The sequence below is a fragment of the Etheostoma spectabile genome, chromosome 17 (genome assembly GCF_008692095.1).
Source record: "Etheostoma spectabile isolate EspeVRDwgs_2016 chromosome 17, UIUC_Espe_1.0, whole genome shotgun sequence".
NCBI classification, from domain to species: domain Eukaryota; kingdom Metazoa; phylum Chordata; class Actinopteri; order Perciformes; family Percidae; genus Etheostoma; species Etheostoma spectabile.
The window spans coordinates 23,356,223-23,373,658 of NC_045749.1; the positions used below are offsets into that span (position 1 = coordinate 23,356,223).

The 17,436-nt window shown below is 42.5% G+C and overlaps 2 protein-coding genes and 1 long non-coding RNA gene across 12 annotated transcripts in view; 2 read left to right on the top strand and 1 right to left on the bottom strand.

The window, feature by feature from the left end:
• si:ch211-51a6.2 (neurotrypsin) overlaps nucleotides 1-451 on the top strand; it is a 34,724-nt gene extending 34,273 nt beyond the window's left edge. The window contains exon 16 of the mRNA XM_032541959.1: nucleotides 442-451. The gene's annotated coding sequence lies outside the window, so the exon portion shown is untranslated. The remainder of the gene's footprint in view (nucleotides 1-441) is intronic.
• zswim8 (zinc finger, SWIM-type containing 8) overlaps nucleotides 1-17,436 on the top strand; it is a 37,174-nt gene that overhangs the window by 6,291 nt on the left and 13,447 nt on the right. For 6 of the 10 annotated variants that reach the window (XM_032541924.1, XM_032541928.1, XM_032541929.1 and 3 more), the window contains exons 2-15: nucleotides 1,737-1,890; nucleotides 4,390-4,484; nucleotides 5,109-5,281; nucleotides 5,598-5,705; nucleotides 5,817-5,898; nucleotides 6,253-6,373; nucleotides 7,296-7,497; nucleotides 9,867-10,042; nucleotides 11,004-12,318; nucleotides 12,923-13,054; nucleotides 13,364-13,543; nucleotides 14,788-14,971; nucleotides 15,547-15,654; nucleotides 15,843-15,967. In XM_032541924.1, coding sequence (XP_032397815.1) covers nucleotides 1,737-1,890; nucleotides 4,390-4,484; nucleotides 5,109-5,281; nucleotides 5,598-5,705; nucleotides 5,817-5,898; nucleotides 6,253-6,373; nucleotides 7,296-7,497; nucleotides 9,867-10,042; nucleotides 11,004-12,318; nucleotides 12,923-13,054; nucleotides 13,364-13,543; nucleotides 14,788-14,971; nucleotides 15,547-15,654; nucleotides 15,843-15,967 — 3,155 coding nt within the window. Of the gene's footprint in view, nucleotides 1-1,736; nucleotides 1,891-4,389; nucleotides 4,485-5,108; nucleotides 5,282-5,597; nucleotides 5,706-5,816; nucleotides 5,899-6,252; nucleotides 6,374-7,295; nucleotides 7,498-9,866; nucleotides 10,043-10,997; nucleotides 12,319-12,922; nucleotides 13,055-13,363; nucleotides 13,544-14,787; nucleotides 14,972-15,546; nucleotides 15,655-15,842; nucleotides 15,968-17,436 lie in introns of all 10 variants that reach the window. The other 4 variants (XM_032541926.1, XM_032541930.1, XM_032541933.1 and 1 more) reach the window with 2 other exon arrangements.
• LOC116705678 (uncharacterized) overlaps nucleotides 4,089-17,436 on the bottom strand; it is a 19,544-nt gene continuing 6,196 nt past the window's right edge. The window contains exons 3-4 of the long non-coding RNA XR_004335989.1: nucleotides 15,082-15,087; nucleotides 4,089-4,099 (exon numbers count right to left, since the gene is read on the bottom strand). This is a non-coding gene — a long non-coding RNA (uncharacterized LOC116705678). The remainder of the gene's footprint in view (nucleotides 4,100-15,081; nucleotides 15,088-17,436) is intronic.

Sequence of the window (17,436 nt, forward strand, 5' to 3'; positions counted from 1 at the left end):
TAAATGAGGTTTATTGACCATAAATTCCAAAAATAACTGTAAACTAAAATTTATAAGTTAGTGTTACGTAGTGTTGAAAACAAAAAAAAAGTGACAAACATTGAAAAATGATAAATGGACTTGAAGCACATACAAAAGTTGTGATCTGTAACACACCAAATAAAAAATATTGTATTTAAAACCTTTATCGGTGCGAGAAGGGAAACAATGGCAGCATGGTACAGTCAGCTGGGAGGAGATGAGGAAGGCTGTGAGACGACTAGTGACCCAGTGAAAACACTGAATGAGTCCCCAGCTACGGAAACAGCTGTCGTAGCGGCTTCCCTCTGTGCTTGCAGCTGATAGGTGGACAGCTTGCTGTCATTAAGCTGCAACAGCCAATCATAGACTAGCGACATGGATTCTGTTACTACCCAGCCAGCCCTCTCTCTTCAGGTTTAGCTCTTTACTGTTTGACAGTCAGACGGTCCCAGTTGCTCCTCCTGTAATGTACAAAAGACATTCAAATAGCACACTCTGCTTCCTTTTTCTAATGGAGGATTTTGCAGGAATTATAATAAGGTATTAAGGTGATGGAGATCAGACAGGCTGCACCTTCATAATACTACCCCCACATCCAAAAGACCACAACTAATGACATCAATGTAATCTTAAACATTTAGTAGTTTAGTTTTCATCCTTGACTTGTTGCACAAAAGGAAATCATTGCATGCATGAAAAGAGAAATACAACAGGATTGATGTTGTCATTGACAGCAGAAGTATTAATAGTGAGTGGTAAATTGTTGGCTGGAAAATCAGTTGCTTAGTATAACATAAAATATCTATTTTATAGGGGTGGGAAAAAGTAATTGCTTCAGACCAATTGAGGCAGATAAGTTAATCAATTCTTTTTTTTAAATGTTTAGATTTTTTATTTAAAAGTTACCGTCTCCAGACATGTAGAAATCAGAAAACCCAGTGACTGGAAGAGGACAGGAGTATGGACAACAACTTAGAGTTTAGGCAAGAGGGCAGAACAAAAAACACAATAATGGCCAAAGGAAAGAAAAACAATTATGTATATAAACATGATCTAATAAGACAGTCATAAAATAATTAGGCAAACATAAAGGCGGTGTGGACTTTATCACATTACGTCTGACCCCCTCACGTTTCCTGTTCTCACCTTTAAACATGACTCCGCCCCCATGGAAGACCACTGGGAGAGAAGGTGAACTCGGCATGGTAAGGTGAACATGGGGTGACTCCACAATAAAAACCTCGGTAGACAAAACGTTTCATCACTTGTGTGTGACAAATAAATGTCAAAGTCTAAGCTTTGTCTAGGAAGTGATTTAGCATTTGTAGATTTATATGTATATTTTTAAAAATCACACATGGAAATGCACATAAAAATGATTGCCCAGAAATTCCCACCCCTACTATTTTACATGAAGGTTAACATGGTTCCTGATATTTATTTCATGAATTACCTACATTACTTTGTAACTGCCTCAGCCATACAGGGCTGCAGCCCTGAATCTGTTGGGGGGGGGAACCTTATCAGCACCAACAAAAATACTGTTGCTCCAAGATAAAAGCACCAAAAACACGACCGTCTGAAACATGTACTGTATATAGTTCTATCGGTATGAATTATGTCATTTGACAACACAAGGGAACAAACTGTCTAAGCTTATAGTATCAGGAGAAAGTCAAAGACACAAACACTATACACATTGTGTTCTTCCTCAGATGGTCAGGTGATTCCACTGGTGGAGTTGTCAGCGAAGCAGGTAGCGTTCCACATCCCGTTTGAGGTGGTGGAGAAGGTCTACCCCCCCGTCCCAGAACAGCTCCAGCTCCGCATCGCCTACTGGAGCTTCCCCGAGAATGAGGAGGACATCAGGTGAGAACGCACGTAACATGCATTTCTTTTCCCTCCTTATTAGGGATGTGCCTGTTGAACCCGTGTATCCTTCGTTAATTAGTTTTTCAAAATGAAACCAAAAGTAAAAAATGGATTCCCAAAACAAAAAATTGATAACGACTACCTTTTCCAATTTCCGATTTTGTGCTGAAATGAATACATGGATGTATTAAGAGAACTGGTAGCGTCCTAGTAGAGATCACTTCCACGTCACGCAGTATGTGTCAGTTGAAAATATCAAATTGGATGAAACTCTTGTTACCGTTTTTTTCCCACTTTTCATTTGAGCATTACTTTCTTCTTTTTTTGACGTTTAACACTATTTAACACTAACTTATTAACTAGTTTAACAGATATTTTTGGAATTTGTGGTCAATAAACCTCATTTATAGGAAATGTTACCTAATGTTTGAGTTAGAAAAGCAGAAATTAAGAATTATTTAGACTAAAATTAAAGGAATGGATGTTGATGGATAATCACAGACTGGAATATGTCAACTTTTACTCAATACTATTTCAAAAACACTTCAATTTTTTTTTAAATGCCATAAAATTGAATAAGACGCCCCAAAATTAATGCAAGTAGAGATTTGTACTTGGCAAAGAGCGTTGTGTGGAATCAATCATGTTATTTTGGGGAATTAAAAACAACATTGATATAGGACAACGGGTTAATTTGACCCGAGGACAACATGAGGGTTAAAACACAGTTGGTCTCTTGTGATAAGAGATGACAAGAAAACATCCACACACTGACGTCATTTGAGGTTTCTCTTTTCAAAAATGCGCTTTTCCAAAAGCCTTACACCTACGTGTTTTGTGTTTATTACTCTGCCAAGTAGCTCTGCATTTTCATTTGGCCAGCCAGTCCATTCATACATCTGACAGGTTCTCCCAAGCGCTGAAAGTCCCAGTCTGTGTGGGTAAATGGGCCACCAGGATATTGACTGAATATCGTGATAATGGTGATGTTATTCATTCCAAGCTATTCTGCGCCTAATCAGTATTTGGTGCCATGTACTCTGAAAGGAACATGTCTTTACTCCCTCTGTTGACAAAGCTCTGTGCACCATGAGACAGGTTTATGTTAATAAAAGTCTAGATAAATGCATTATTGATTGTATTGTCATCCCAAGGCCATGAATGTTGCGTGTCCTCTTTATCGTAATGTATTGGCTGTCAGACTTTGACAAAATAAAATGATTAAATTTGGTTTCAATTCAGCAGCAGGCAGACTGTGCTGTAGTCCCTCTGCCTTCATTTTACTGGGTTTTTAATTAAGGTTTGAAAAAGTGAAAAGTTTCCAATGACATTAGCAAACGCAATTTGGCGGATGGTTTTATGTTTAATAAAAGGATCTTACTCTTTAACAGAAGGTCGACCTCCTTAGAAATCCTTCCCATAATGTTGTCAGACACTTAGAATATTAATTTGATCCTGTCAATGGCAAAACGAGTTCTTTAGTGAAGTTAAATACAAGTTGGATAATTGTCCCGTTATCTTACATTGTAGCTTGTTTCTTCTCGCTAAATACTTAATACTGCGATGAGCTGTTACAGTTAAGACAAGACAACATACTGTAACCTGACAACAACCAAACTGGCGAAAACTGATAAAACCACCACCAGCTAAACATGAGGAGCATGCTACTCTTATCTAAATGGTTTGTATACTGCTGTTTTCTGATAAAGTTCAGACAGATAAAAGTTTTTGGTGTGTTGTTTAGGTGTTTTTGCTTATAAAATCCAAGTCCTTTGCCATACAGGAACCAAAATATAAATTTGAACCGGCTCTCAGAACCCAACCCTAATTTAGCATTTTGTGTTCAGCACACACATTCGGACAAACCTAGACAGATGGACTCAGTTAGAGACTTCCCCACAGAAGGTGGTCCACAGTTACTGTAGCTTTGAAATATTTAGAAATTTGGTCTTTCAGGAAAAAATTTGGCATCTCAAGGTAGGACTTTCACATTTTTTAGGTACGACTTTCCAAAAGGACACTTGGCAAACGTCCTACATTTTGAGTGGGTTTCCTAGACAGAACAGGACACCACACACCACCTTACAGCCCCAACTAACAAGTGGAAGAAGAACAAGCCTACCCAACCAATTTTGGCATCATTTTATGTTTTTTTCGAGAAACATCCAGAAATTCTTTCTGAATTTGGCAAATAAACAGAGATAGACTCCTGACCTATCATGGTTATACACCTGCATACGTAAGCTAGGATGGTCTCCAACACCCTAAGAACCCTGAACAAGATAACAGGCTTAGAACAGATAGATGGACAAACAAGACCCACCACGATCTTATCTTTGCTGTTGCAAACCGCAATTTCCCCGCTGTGGGACAAATAAAGGTTTTCTTATCTTACCAGGGTAGATATGCTTAGTTTTGTGATTCACGCACTAATTCGGTTCTCTTTATCTTCCTTTCACATCTTCCTTCTGTCTCTCTGTCCTCCTCCTGCTGCAGGTTATATTCCTGCCTGGCTAATGGGAGTCCAGATGAATTCCAACGTGGAGAACAGCTCTACAGGATCAGAGCTGTCAAAGACCCTCTGCAGATCGGTGGGTAGAGGTGTCACCCTTACCCAGGAGTCGCAATTTCAATTCTGCGCAGTTATGTCAAACTTAAACCAAACTATTTTTCAAGCGACTCTACTGTCACAAACCAATTTCCCATATTGGAATGTTAGTGTTGCTAGAGTTGGGGTGCTACCATTGTCTCGGTCGTTTGGTGTAAGGGGGTCGCAAAACTCAGTCTCAGCCCATCTTGATGTTCCGACAAAATCAAGATGGCAGATTTCCAACCCTTCTGAAGCCTGTAAACGCAGACCTCCAGGTACTGGAGACATTCATCTGCATGTACAGCAGAACAGACAATCAGATCAGTGAAGAGCGTTGTAGTGAACCGTCCATGTTATTTTGTTTTACAATTTTGTTGAAAGAAACTCAAATTTCTGATATAGAAACTTCTTAAACTTTGGGTCAGATTTGACCCGAGAACAACTGGAGGGTAAAGACACTCCCTTCACTTTCATTGTATCAATAAATCGGTCATTAGTACATTACAAATGTTGTTAATAGTAGCACCTTTCAGTAATAACATACTTACACAATACTGTCTAACCCATCCCTGTTGTCTTCTATAAATCTGTGTTTGTCTTTCTGTGACCATCTCTCTTTCACCAGGCTTCCATCTCAGTGCGACGGTGGTGTCCAGTCAGTCCGGTCAGTCTAAAGGGGCCTACAATGTGGCGGTCATGTTTGACCGCTGCCGCATCACTTCCTGCAGCTGCACCTGCGGCGCTGGGGCCAAATGGTGTGCTCATGTGGTAGCACTCTGCCTCTTCAGGATCCACAATGTGAGTTGTGTGTCTACACAAACAAATTCTATTAAACGTATCACATCGTGGCCGGGTTAGCTCAGTTGGTAGAGCAGGTGCACATATATAGAGGTTTACGCATCTGCGCACCGGCTGCAGTTTGACTCCGACCTGCGGCGCTTTGCTGCATGTCACATGTGATGTACATTCTTCTTATAAAATTTTTTTTAAATGTCTCATGCTAGTTTGTCTCTAGAAGTGTGTTATTCAACTTTTGTTTTTGTTAATCAGGAAAATGAACTAGTAATTTGTACTCTCTCTCTCTCTCTCTCTCAATCTGTCTGTTTGTGTGTAGGCATCAGCAGTGTGTCTAAGGGCTCCAGTCTCTGAGTCCTTGTCCAGGCTGCAGAGGGACCAGCTCCAAAAGTTCGCCCAGTACCTCATCAGTGAGCTGCCTCAGCAGGTAACAACCATGTTCTAAACCAGCTTTATAAATGCCTGTCTCTATGATGTATATATGTTATGTACTGTATCTGAAAAGATGTTTGGTATTCATTCAGTTTTGTGTCTCCAGATCCTACCCACAGCTCAACGCCTGCTGGATGAGCTGCTGTCCTCTCAGTCTACTGCCATCAACACTGTGTGTGGAGCTCCAGGTATAACAGCAGTTCAGACAAGTGTGTTCCTGACATACAGCACGAGAGCAAGCTCGAGTCGTCCTGACGTGCATGGCCTGATATTAATACCAGAGAAGAACGTTTGATCATTTCATTCAACATTTTCTCTGAAAACAAGAATTTGAACCAGTTTGAGCCTAGAGCTGAGTAGCTATGGCAGTTAAGTTGGGGAGGGGACAGGACAAGTGTCTGTTGTGTATGGTGTCCATGGAGAGAGGTGTGTTGGAAGGAAGGTTTGCTCAGAGCAATTGTTAATCTGCCAAATTGTCGCTGTAATTTGATGAAATAGAATCTTTTGATATTGTGTGTGTGTGTGTGTGTCCGTGTGTGTAGACCCGACAGCAGGCCCTTCAGCGTCTGACCAGAGCACCTGGTATTTGGACGAGTCGACCCTCAGCGACAACATCAAAAAGACTCTGCACAAGTTCTGTGGGCCCTCGCCTGTTGTCTTCAGGTACACACCACTTGTCTCATATAGAGGTCCAGTTTCCAGGTGGTGAACTAACGTTACCAACAACACAAGACAATACATTTCAATTGCACACCGGAGACGGTAATAACATATTTTCTGTCTGTTGATTTATATGAACAAGTATTAAGTATGAACAAAAGTTACTTATTCATACATCCTTAGCAGCATGGTGACCACTAGCAGCCTGTCCACTGTCCAAAGCAAGAAACAACTGTAAGAATTCCAATAGAAACTAGGCCTGCACGATTAATAGTTATAAAATCGCAATCTTGATTCACCCTGTTAACAATGATTTTTTTTTTTAATTAATTTGATTTAAAAAAAATTGCGATGCTCTCCTTTCTCTCCATTGAAGCCTCTATGTTTACAGGGTTGTGCTGATGCGCAATGTGCTATAGGTGCCAAAAAAATCTATGTTTGGGACTGCCAGTTTTGTTAGAGGAGCGAGCTTGTGACCGTGAGGTTGTCGGTTCAATCCCCAGACCAACAGGGTACAAATCTGGGTGGGGAAAGGGAACCCCGTCATTACCACCCTTGAACCAGGCTGCCCAGTACAACCCCAGTCTGATCTGGCCGCAGATCTGACTAGGGTTGTACCGGGCAGCTTCCAGGTATGAATGGGTGACTCTGTGAATGGGATCAGGTTCCTCTCAGCAAACCTTTTCTGAATAAATGAATGTAAAAATAAAAAAATCTAATTGCTGAATCAACATTAATTTCATAATGATATGTTACAAGAAAAAATTGTGTCTATTGCCACTTCAAAGCATTTCTTAAAGGCTCCACTAACCCCTATCACACATGTTAGTTCTTACATTATGTGTTACTTGACTAAAACCAGTGCTGTGTTGGTGTGTGTGTTTATATGTGTGTGTGTGTGTGTGTGTGTGTGTGCGCGCCACAGTGATGTAAACTCCATGTACCTGTCGTCCACGGAGCCGCCGGCTGCTGCTGAGTGGGCGTGTCTGCTGCGACCCCTGCGGGGCCGAGAGCCAGAAGGCATCTGGAACCTTCTGTCCATCGTCCGGGAGATGTTTAAGAGGCGGGACAGTAACGCTGCCCCGCTGCTGGAGATTCTCACTGAGCAGTGCCTCACCTACGAACAGGTACATCCTCAACATGACAAGAGCTCGAGCTGCTAAGTGTAAACCAGTGCAACGATTTAAAAACTACACTCATGAGTATGTTGGTGTTAATAAAGAGATAGAGATGCTTTATTTATCCCGAGGGAAATTAAGTTGACAACGGGGTCGGATTTCCCCACCTATTCGAACAATTCTCATATTTATATTTTTCATACATGTGGCATTTTTTTTTAATTATGGTAATGCTTAAAAATCTCAAGGCTGTGGGGAAATATTGCTTAAAACCAGAGAACTTCCAGTCCCCCTTTTTTACCCCAGATCCTGATATGAATCCTTTTTAAAGCGCATCTGCCAATACCACACACTCTCCTCATTTAACCCTTCATCCATACAGTATACAGCAGAGGGTCTTATGATTTTTTTCAATAATGTACCCGCTTTAAACAGTTTTTTTTTAAGCCATGTATCCCCCCCCCCCCACCCAGCATGAATCCTTCTTGGTATAAAGAGGAACAAGACATCATATCAGCAATAGATTTACTAACTTAACTTACTTAACAACCTACCTGAAAAAAATGTAAATGCTGATGGGGAAAAAAAGGTGCCAAAAAAAAGAAAAATGACAAAAGCTTGGAAAAAGATGGTAGAAGGAGCAAGTAAAACAAGAATAAGTGGAAAATGATAAAAAAAACTTCGGAAAAAACTCAGTAAAAAGAAGGAAGCTAACACTAGGGCGACAAAAGTGACAAAAAATTCAAATAAGATGAAAAAAACAGTAAAGAAGAAAAGCAAGAATAGGTGAAAAAATAAATAAAACCATCAATAAAGGTGAGAAATTTCAAAACGGCAACAAAAGCGTGTAAAGCGTGAAACTTGTAGAAAAAAAGACAGAAGCAGCTATAGCCTTGTCCTCCAAAGTACCCCTAGGGGGACACGTACCCCCATTTGAGAAACACTGGTATACAGGATAAAAATATTTACAGATGTTATTTACCAGGGTAGGTCTGGATGGGGACTGAGTCGCAAATCAATAGGGCGCAACCTTATTTAGGGAACAATATGCTACGATTCGCTGAGGATTTATGATGTCTTTGGTACTTTATGGACAACTTGATGACTTTTAATCATGTCAGTGCATTGTGTGGGCAATGTTCCAAACTTCTGACCTCCATATAGAATTCATGTGTGGACCTTTTAATATAAAGGTCCCTGTGATAGGACTGGGCAATATATCGATATTATATCAACATGGATATATGAGGATAGATATCATCTTTTATTTTGGATATTGTAATATCGTGATATGACATAAGTGTTGTCTTTTCCTGGTTTTAAAGGCTGCATTACAGTAAAATTGTCCTTTTTTTAACTTACCATACCATACCAACTTTATTTGTTAAGCACTTTACAACAACCAAAGTGCTGTACAGAAAATAAACAAAATATTATAATTAATAACCATACAATTAAAACACCACAAAGTAGCAAATAGAAACAAGTAAAAGAAGTCACATCTTACTATGTGTCAAAAGCCAAAGAGAAAAGATGGGTTTAGAAGGGATTTAAAAACAGATGAAGAAGAGGCCTGTTTTACATGCAAAGGCAGATCATTCCATAGTCTAGGGGCAGACACAGCAAGGCCCGGTCCCCTCTGAGCTTACTCTTAGTTTTAGGCACAGTCAGGAGCGATGATCCTCTGACCTGAGAGCGCGGACGGGTTTATAAGGGTGTAGAACTCAGAGAGGTATGCGGGGCAAGACCATTTTGTGATTTAAAGCAAATAACAGAATTTTAAAATGGATCCTATATGAATAGGAAGCAGTGTAGTGAAGCTAAAATAGGGAGATGTGCTCATGTTTACGTGTGCCGCTTAAAAGACGTGCTGCTGATTTGTATCTCTGGAGACGGGTGATGGAGGACCCACTAACCCCCACATATAGTGAATTACAGTAGTCCAGCCGTGTAGTTATGAAGGCATGGATTGCAGTTTCAAAATGTGCCTTGACAAAATTGGCTTTATTTTGGCCAGTCGCCTCAAATGAAAGAAGCTTGATTTGACAACTGCTTTGATTTGATTGTCAAATTTAAGCTCAGGGTCCACTTTAACTCCTAGGTTACCACATTTACTAGTTGTTCTTTTATTTGCCTTTACCCACTTAGTTATTGTATCCACATTATTAAGGATTATTTATTAAAACTCTCATTGTGTAAATATTTTGTGAAAGCGCCAACAGTCAACCCTACAATATTGCCTCAATTTCAACAGCGATGTATTTTGTCAACAATATCGTGATAGTTATTTTTTCTCCACGTCGCCCAGCTCTAACCTGTGATATGCTGTACATTGTTTGACACACACCTCACTGAGTCGTCTGACCGTGTGTGTTCAGATCATCAGCTGGTGGTACAGTGTTCGGACCTCAGCGTCCCACAGCAGCGCCAGCGGCCACACCGGGCGCAGCAACGGCCAGTCCGAGGTGGCGGCTCACGCCTGCGCCAGCATGTGTGATGAGATGGTGGTGCTATGGAGGCTGGCAGTGCTCGACCCCACCATGAGCCCCTGCAGGTCAGACTGCAGGCTACACACTGCTTAGAGACTGTCACAGAATTTGGTCATGAATGGGAAAGTTATCTAATATCAGCGCATTTATCTTAACACCTTTTAAGATGGGAGTAAATATTAAAGGGCAACGTCAGTTTTTTTTGTTTTGTTTTTAACATGGACCTGGACTATTTTTCCACGTTTTTGTGTCTAAGTGACTGATGGGAACAGCAAATCTTTGACATTGGTCTAGTGTTCAGCAAGACCGCTGCAGTCGGCAGCAATGAAAACAAGCTACAATGTAACGTAAATGGGCAAATTCAGACCAATTTTATCCATTGACACTGACATGATTAGATTATTAGTCTGACAACATATGGAAATGACCATACAGTGGTCAGTCTTTTTTTTTGTTTTGTTTTTTTGTTTAACGTGAAACTAAAGAAATCCTTATCACCAAACCTACCAGACACTTCATTCAAAGTCTACAGAAACTAAAATTAAAAGCCGTCTTGGTTTGTCAGCTCTGTTGAAATAACACCTTAGATCACCTGTTTACATGGGGAAATATGCTGGCTCTAAACACGCTAAAAGTATTTATTATTCAAATGGAGTCTGGTGGAATTGTCAATGGCGATTTCAGAGCTGTTTTTGGCTAAACAAACATATTTTACTCTTTGACAAAAAGCGTTATCTCTGTAGGGATCCTTTCCATAATAGTTTCACTTAGAATAATCATATGAGCCTGTCGGCGGCAAAAACAGAACTTTCAGTGGACGCTAGTTGACAGTACACGTTTGTTGCGGTCCGGTTACAGTGTTCTCGCTCAATACTGGAACCATTTTAACGATTTTTCTTCATGTTAGTCACTTAGACACCTTAGACCACCCCATGCACTTAGACAATGCATGGGGGAAGAGCGTCCATGTTCCAAAGAACCAAAAAGTAGGGTTTAATAATGAAGGTTGTGTATGCTCTTTTCCAGGCGTTTGGAACTGGCAGGCCAGCTAAAACAGTGGCACCTGAAAGTTATAGAGATAGTGAAGCGGGGACAACATCGCAAGTCCCTGGATAAACTGTTCCAGGGCTTCAAGCCCGCTGTAGAGTCCTGCTATTTCAACTGGGAGGTGGCCTACCCACTGGAGAGCATCACCTACTGCAGTGCTGATAAGAAGAGTGCCACATTCTGCTGGTCCAGGGCAGTGCAGCACCAGAGAGGAGTCAAAGCTGCTGCAGGAGCAAGCGGAGAAGCATCTGAACCCGGGGGAGGGGGGAGAGCGGACGGCGGGGCTGGGGGAGATTATAAAGGAAGAGGTCACTCGTCCCAACAGGAGGTGGCAGTGCGACCCAAGGAGACCATACTGACCAAGAGGAAGGGTCTGTCAGTGAGCGGAGGGGGAGGAATGCTGGTCCGTCTAGGAGGGGGTGTCTCTCTGTCCCTGGAAGACGGAGGAGGGAAGTGCATGTACAAAGGTCCTGGTTCCTCTTCTGGAGGGAAGCTGAAACTGACACAGGGAGGTGGGAAAGGGGCATCTGTAGGTGGTTCCGGGGGAAGTGGAGGAATTGGAGGGGGTAAGCATGCCAGTGCCAAGCGGCGCACCAGCAGTGAGGACAGCTCCCTGGAGCCGGATATGGCTGAGCTCAGCCTGGACGACGGGTGCAGTCTGGCTCTGGGTGCTGAGGCCAGCAACACGTTTGAGTTCCTCCCCCCGCCACCAGAGATGCTGCCCTCCCCGAGCCCATTGCTCCGAGACTCGCGCAAGTACGGCAACAGCAGCGCGGGGAGCAAGATGTTTGAAACCAAGCGGGTCAGCCACGGCTCTGCTGCAGAGACCGGTCCCCCTTGCTTCCCTTCCAAAGAGACAGTGGTGGTTGTTATGGACATGTCCAGCGCTGCAGAGAAGGAAGCAGAGCTGGAGTTGGAGCCAGTCCAGAACAAAGATGAAGATGTAGACTCAGCTGGCAGTACCCAGCCTTCCACCTCAACCACTACGGCCAAATCAGGCGCCACTCAAACGTCGGCCAAGCCACCGCGGGGCCGCAGAGAGGCGGCGTCCGCTGCCGCCGCTGCAGCCGCAGGGGGCGGGGCAGCACCTGCAGGTGGTGCAGCTAACCATGGAGCAGAGGCGTCAGCGGGAGCTGCAGTTGGAGAAGCTGTGGGTGAGGACGACTATCAGGCATACTACCTGAGTGCCGCCTCAGAGGATGGGGCAGACAGACAGCAAGCTGACAACCACCAAGAGGAGGAGCCCGACATCTTCGCAGGGATGAAACCACTGGAGCAGGAGGGGCGCATGGAGGTAAGGAAGGAAGACCAAGTGTGAATGTATTCTTACGGACATCTGTATGATTGAAATCATATCAAATCCATACAGGGAGAGTAGTATACAGCTGATAAAACATAATAAAATATATGACACAGTGGAATTGGATCAGTACTCTGTATCGGCAGCTGACTGGTGGAGAACAGTCTTCATTTTTTTTTTTATGTAGAGCTACCATTTTTTGCTTCCCGATGCCTATTCTGACACCAAGTACTGATCCAATTCCAGTGTGTCATACACTGTATTTTTTTAACATAACATCTTTTTTACCATAATTTTAGTGCTTTTCTGCATTTTATGTCATAGTTACTAAATGTTACAGTTTTGGATGTTCACGCTAAACATGGCCTACGCTTCAAATAATGAGGCACACGTATTTATAACAAATCCATGTGAGCCTAAACCTCAGATTTCCCACTGTTCTGAATGCACAAGTTTCAGCAGTTTTTCTACTCTTGGCTCCATATGATGTCATACCAAGGCAGTTTTCCATTTAACCATATTCCATCATCTGCTTCAGGCAGACACGCTACTGCAATTTTTACATTACGTGTGTGTGTGTGTGCGTGCGTGTGTGCAGGTGCTGTTTGCATGTGCCGAGGCCCTCTATGCTCATGGCTACAGTAATGAGGCGTGCCGCCTGGCCGTGGAGCTGGCCAGAGACCTGTTAGCCAACCCTCCAGACCTGAAAGTGGAGCAGCCACAGACTAAGGTAAATAAAGTCCCAGCACCCTGCCACACATTCTCCTATGTGCTTTGACTTCTTTTCTCCCCTTCTGTTGTACAGTCTCAATCTTCCAAACTCATCAGTCAGCATCTTGAACTGTGTAGTGGGATATTGAGCCATGAGGAAAGCCACCAGATTATTCTGTTTGTACTATCTGTTTTGTACTGGCATTTTTACTGTGCCAGTAAACAAATATGGACTGTTGAAAATTAAAAGTGTGAATTTACTTGTCAGATGTAAAGTGTTGTCACATGTCCTGACATCATTATTAATTTTCCTGGTTATTGGATTTAGGGTAAGAAGAGCAAGGTGTCGACCAGCCGCCAGACACAGGTCGCCACTAACACGCTGTCGAAAGCCGCCTTCCTCCTCACTGTCCTCAGCGAACGAGTGGAGCTCCACAACCTGGCCTTCTGCACCGGCATGTTCTCCCTGGAACTCCAGAGACCACCGGCGTCTACCAAAGCTCTGGAGGTCTCTCACTCTTACACACACACACACACACACACACACACACACACACACACACACACACACACACACACACTCTGTTTGCACAGATCGCTATCTTAAACCTCCTAAACGTTAATTGCATTGAACTGTTGTAGAGTATCATTTATTATTATTTGTAGCTGATTCATAAATGTTTATAAATGAATGCATTTTTTATTACCTAATGATATCCCGTATATGCAGCACTGTAACTGAAAAAAGGCAATCATGGCCAAGCATTGTGTCGAGGCTGTACCATACATTAGCATTATTAACGTGTGAAGGCAGGATGTGCTGGCTGCTGTCTGGTCATTTGTTGAGAGGGTTTTCCCACAATGCAACTAGATGGCCTCAAAAGCCTTTGACTATGCCTAATGAGCCCGACCGATAAAGAGTTTTTAATGCTGATACAGATACAAATATTTGGTTATTTAAAAGATCTGATGTGCCGATATATCAGCCAATATAAATTAAAAAAAACAACATCCAGAAATGTGTAACAACATGAACAGATTTCCCTAACATTAGTTATTTGTAGTAAAATAATATGATAATAATTTGTTTTATTTTCACAACAGAACAGAGGAACATCAAATATATTAAAGTTCTGATAAATAAAATGTATAAAAATACAAACTTAAGATATGAAACTTAAAGTCCTTTTAAACAAAAACACAATTAAAAAAAAATCTGTATTGCCAACAGGGCCGTTGTAGAGCGTCCTCTGGTGGACAGACTATGCAACGCATCCTGGACCGTAATTCTGTTCTTCACAATAAAAAAGTTGCTGCAACAACTTGAAATGATTGAGTAAAAACTCCTTTATTTCTTTTAATATTGTATTAACTAAAAAGTACTTGTTTCTCAATAAGGGGAAACAAATTCAACATGCCAAAAAGGTATGACTACAATGCTGCACCAATCACATCAGTGTATCTGAAATAGGCGGGGCCAGAGGCCAGCTGCACCAATCACATCGGTGTATCTGATATAGCCGGGGCCAGAAGCCAGCTGCACTAAATCTTTAAAAAAGTTGATTCCAAGGAAAAGAAGGGATTTATAAAATCTGCAAAAAAAAAAAATGACAATACATACGTAAATCCATTTGTTTTCCACCCCTATTATATAGGTTATGGTATATTATATTCAAACTAGGAGTAGACCTGCTATAGCATGAGGAGACATCAACGTGCATTAAACTGAGTGCATGTGTGTGGGTTGACCAGGTAAAGCTGGCCTACCAGGAGTCGGAGGTGGTGTCCCTGCTGAAGAAGATTCCTCTGGGCCTGGTGGAGATGTCGGCCATCCGAGAGAGAGCCGAGCAGCTCCGAGACGGAAACTTCTGCGACTACAGACCTGTGCTGCCTCTCATGTTGGCCAGCTTCATCTTTGATGTTCTGTGTACCCCAGGTAAGCACCAATTACTGTCTGGTCATCGGAGTTCAAGATACTAAACATTGAACGCTACCTACCTGGGTAAGTAGTTTTCATCAGTAAAGACAAAAAAACAATGAAAGTACCCTTTACTTTCATTGTCGTTTTTGTCTTGCCTAGTTTTAAAAAATTGGTCTAATACTTCAAATAAGCAAAGCCATCTAGTTTTCTTCATAGATATTTGGGATATAAGTCACAGCCATGCCATTAGTTTTCCAAAGCTGAACAATAGATCAAATATCCTACAAAGACTGTGTGTGTGTGTGTGTGTGTGTGTGTGTGTGTGTGTGTGTGTGTGTGTGTGTGTGTGTGTGTGTGTGTGTGTGTGTGTGTGTGTGTGTGTGTGTGTGTGTGTGTGTGTGTGTGTGTGTGTGTGTGTGTGTGTGTGTGTGTGTGTGTGTGTGTGTGTGTGTGTGTGCCGTCTATCTGATCTTGACCTAGTGGCAACGTAGTGACTGAAAAAGTTGCACTGTTATTTCTCTGACCATGCTTATGTTTTTTATTGAGAACTTTAAGAATTAACATTCCCTTTTTACTTTATTACCATATTGTTTGTGCAGTTGTGTCTCCAACGGGTTCCCGTCCACCAAGCCGCAACCGTAACAACGAGATGCCCGGTGATGAGGAGCTGGGCTTCGAGGCTGCGGTCGCTGCACTTGGTACATTTATTCTCATCCTGTTCTTTCATTTCTGTCTGGGTTCAATTCTGTCACTCTCTTCTTCCCTCCTCACCACTTTTATCACATTCCCTATCTTTTGTCCATACCGCCCACTGTGCCATGTGTTTCCCCCACGCTTTCCTGCTGTAATCGCTCCTCTTTCTTCCACCCTCTGTGTGTGTCTGCAGGCATGAAGACCACCGTGAGCGAGGCGGAGCATCCTCTGCTGTGTGAAGGAACGAGGCGGGTGAAAGGTGACCTGGCTCTGGCTCTCATGATCACCTATAAGGATGACCAGAGCAAGCTCAAGAAGGTAGCCATCACTACAATCATCATTCTAACATTTAAAAAGAAAATGACACTATGTATGAGATGTGTTCTTCTAGTAAGCCAGCCAGGCAGAGCAAAGGCAGAAATAGGACAAGAGCTTTGGGCTGTGCTTGGAAAACCATGCAACTTTTCCTGTTTTTAGTACTTACACATGGAAAATGATTCTGTTTTGGGTGTGTGATCAAGTGATCAATGCTACTTCACCAACAGACCATATATTATATTAGTAACTAAGTACAGCCCTGTATCGTGAACAGTCTATAGAGCCTAGAAGGATAATCTGAGCAGCAGTTGCTGGTTGTATGTAGTCTCTACAGAGCTCCAGGACACCGGCTACCAGCAGCAGTTGTTCAGCCGCCAATAGGTGACTGTGAGCCGGGTACAGGCGCCGCCAGATGGCGACGGTGGTAGTGGAGTTTAGGCTGAATAAGCGAGCGTCGTGCGGACGACAGTTAAGCTAAGGCACCAAAACGGTTAGTGAAGTTTAAGGAAATGATGTTGGTTTGGATTAAAACACTCCTGAAGAAGCGATTCCTGGGTGAAAGTATTTTGTTTTCGCCGCAAAGGGAACTCCGCTCTCCCGGCATGAAAGCGCGGTGTGTTATGTTGGCACCACGTTGGGCTATTTCATTCTGAGATTCAAAAAAATTCATCAAAAAGTGTTTTGTCATGGCTGACCTACTGGCACTATATCCATGGTGGTATTGGAAAGGGGATTTAATTCTGGCATGTTTTGTTTTGTTGTGCATGATCAAGAACCCCCCCCCCCCACCCTTCCTCTGCTTTTTTTTTCACAAATCGCACCCTAGAGCAGAGACAGCAGTCTGCAGCCTGCTCACCAGCTTTTCTTATTCATCCACCAGGTGTAGATGTGTACAGCAGGCAAACTGAGTTCCTGTGCAGGCCTACACATACAGAAGCAACCAGGAACTATGGGAAACGCCACATAGAGAGCCTTGTACAGAACATTGAATTGCTTCTGCTGGGGAAATACAGAATAAGATCACTTTGAAGCCTCATTATCCTTACACTAGGGATCAACCCATACTGTTTTTTCAAGGCCAATACCGGTACTAATTATTAGTTGGTGATGAAACCGATAACTGATATTTGGAATCGATATGCATTTACAGTGAAGATGAAAATCTTAGTCAAAATTAAAGGTCCCATGACATGGTGCTCTTTGGATGCTTTTATATAGACAGACCCTATCTGAAGTCTCTTTTATATAGACCTTAGTGGTCCCTTATACTGTATCTGAAGTCTCTTTATATAGACCTTAGTGGTCCCTTATACTGTATCTGAAGTCTTGACCAGCTGCCACTTTGCATGTTTTTAAAGCCATGATGTCTCTTTCTCATGAGTGGGCCAAATTCTCTGGGCGGGCAAAGCAGAGAAAGGGGAGGCAACCTTAAGGGGGAAGATTACCCAGGGCTCGGTTTACACCTATCA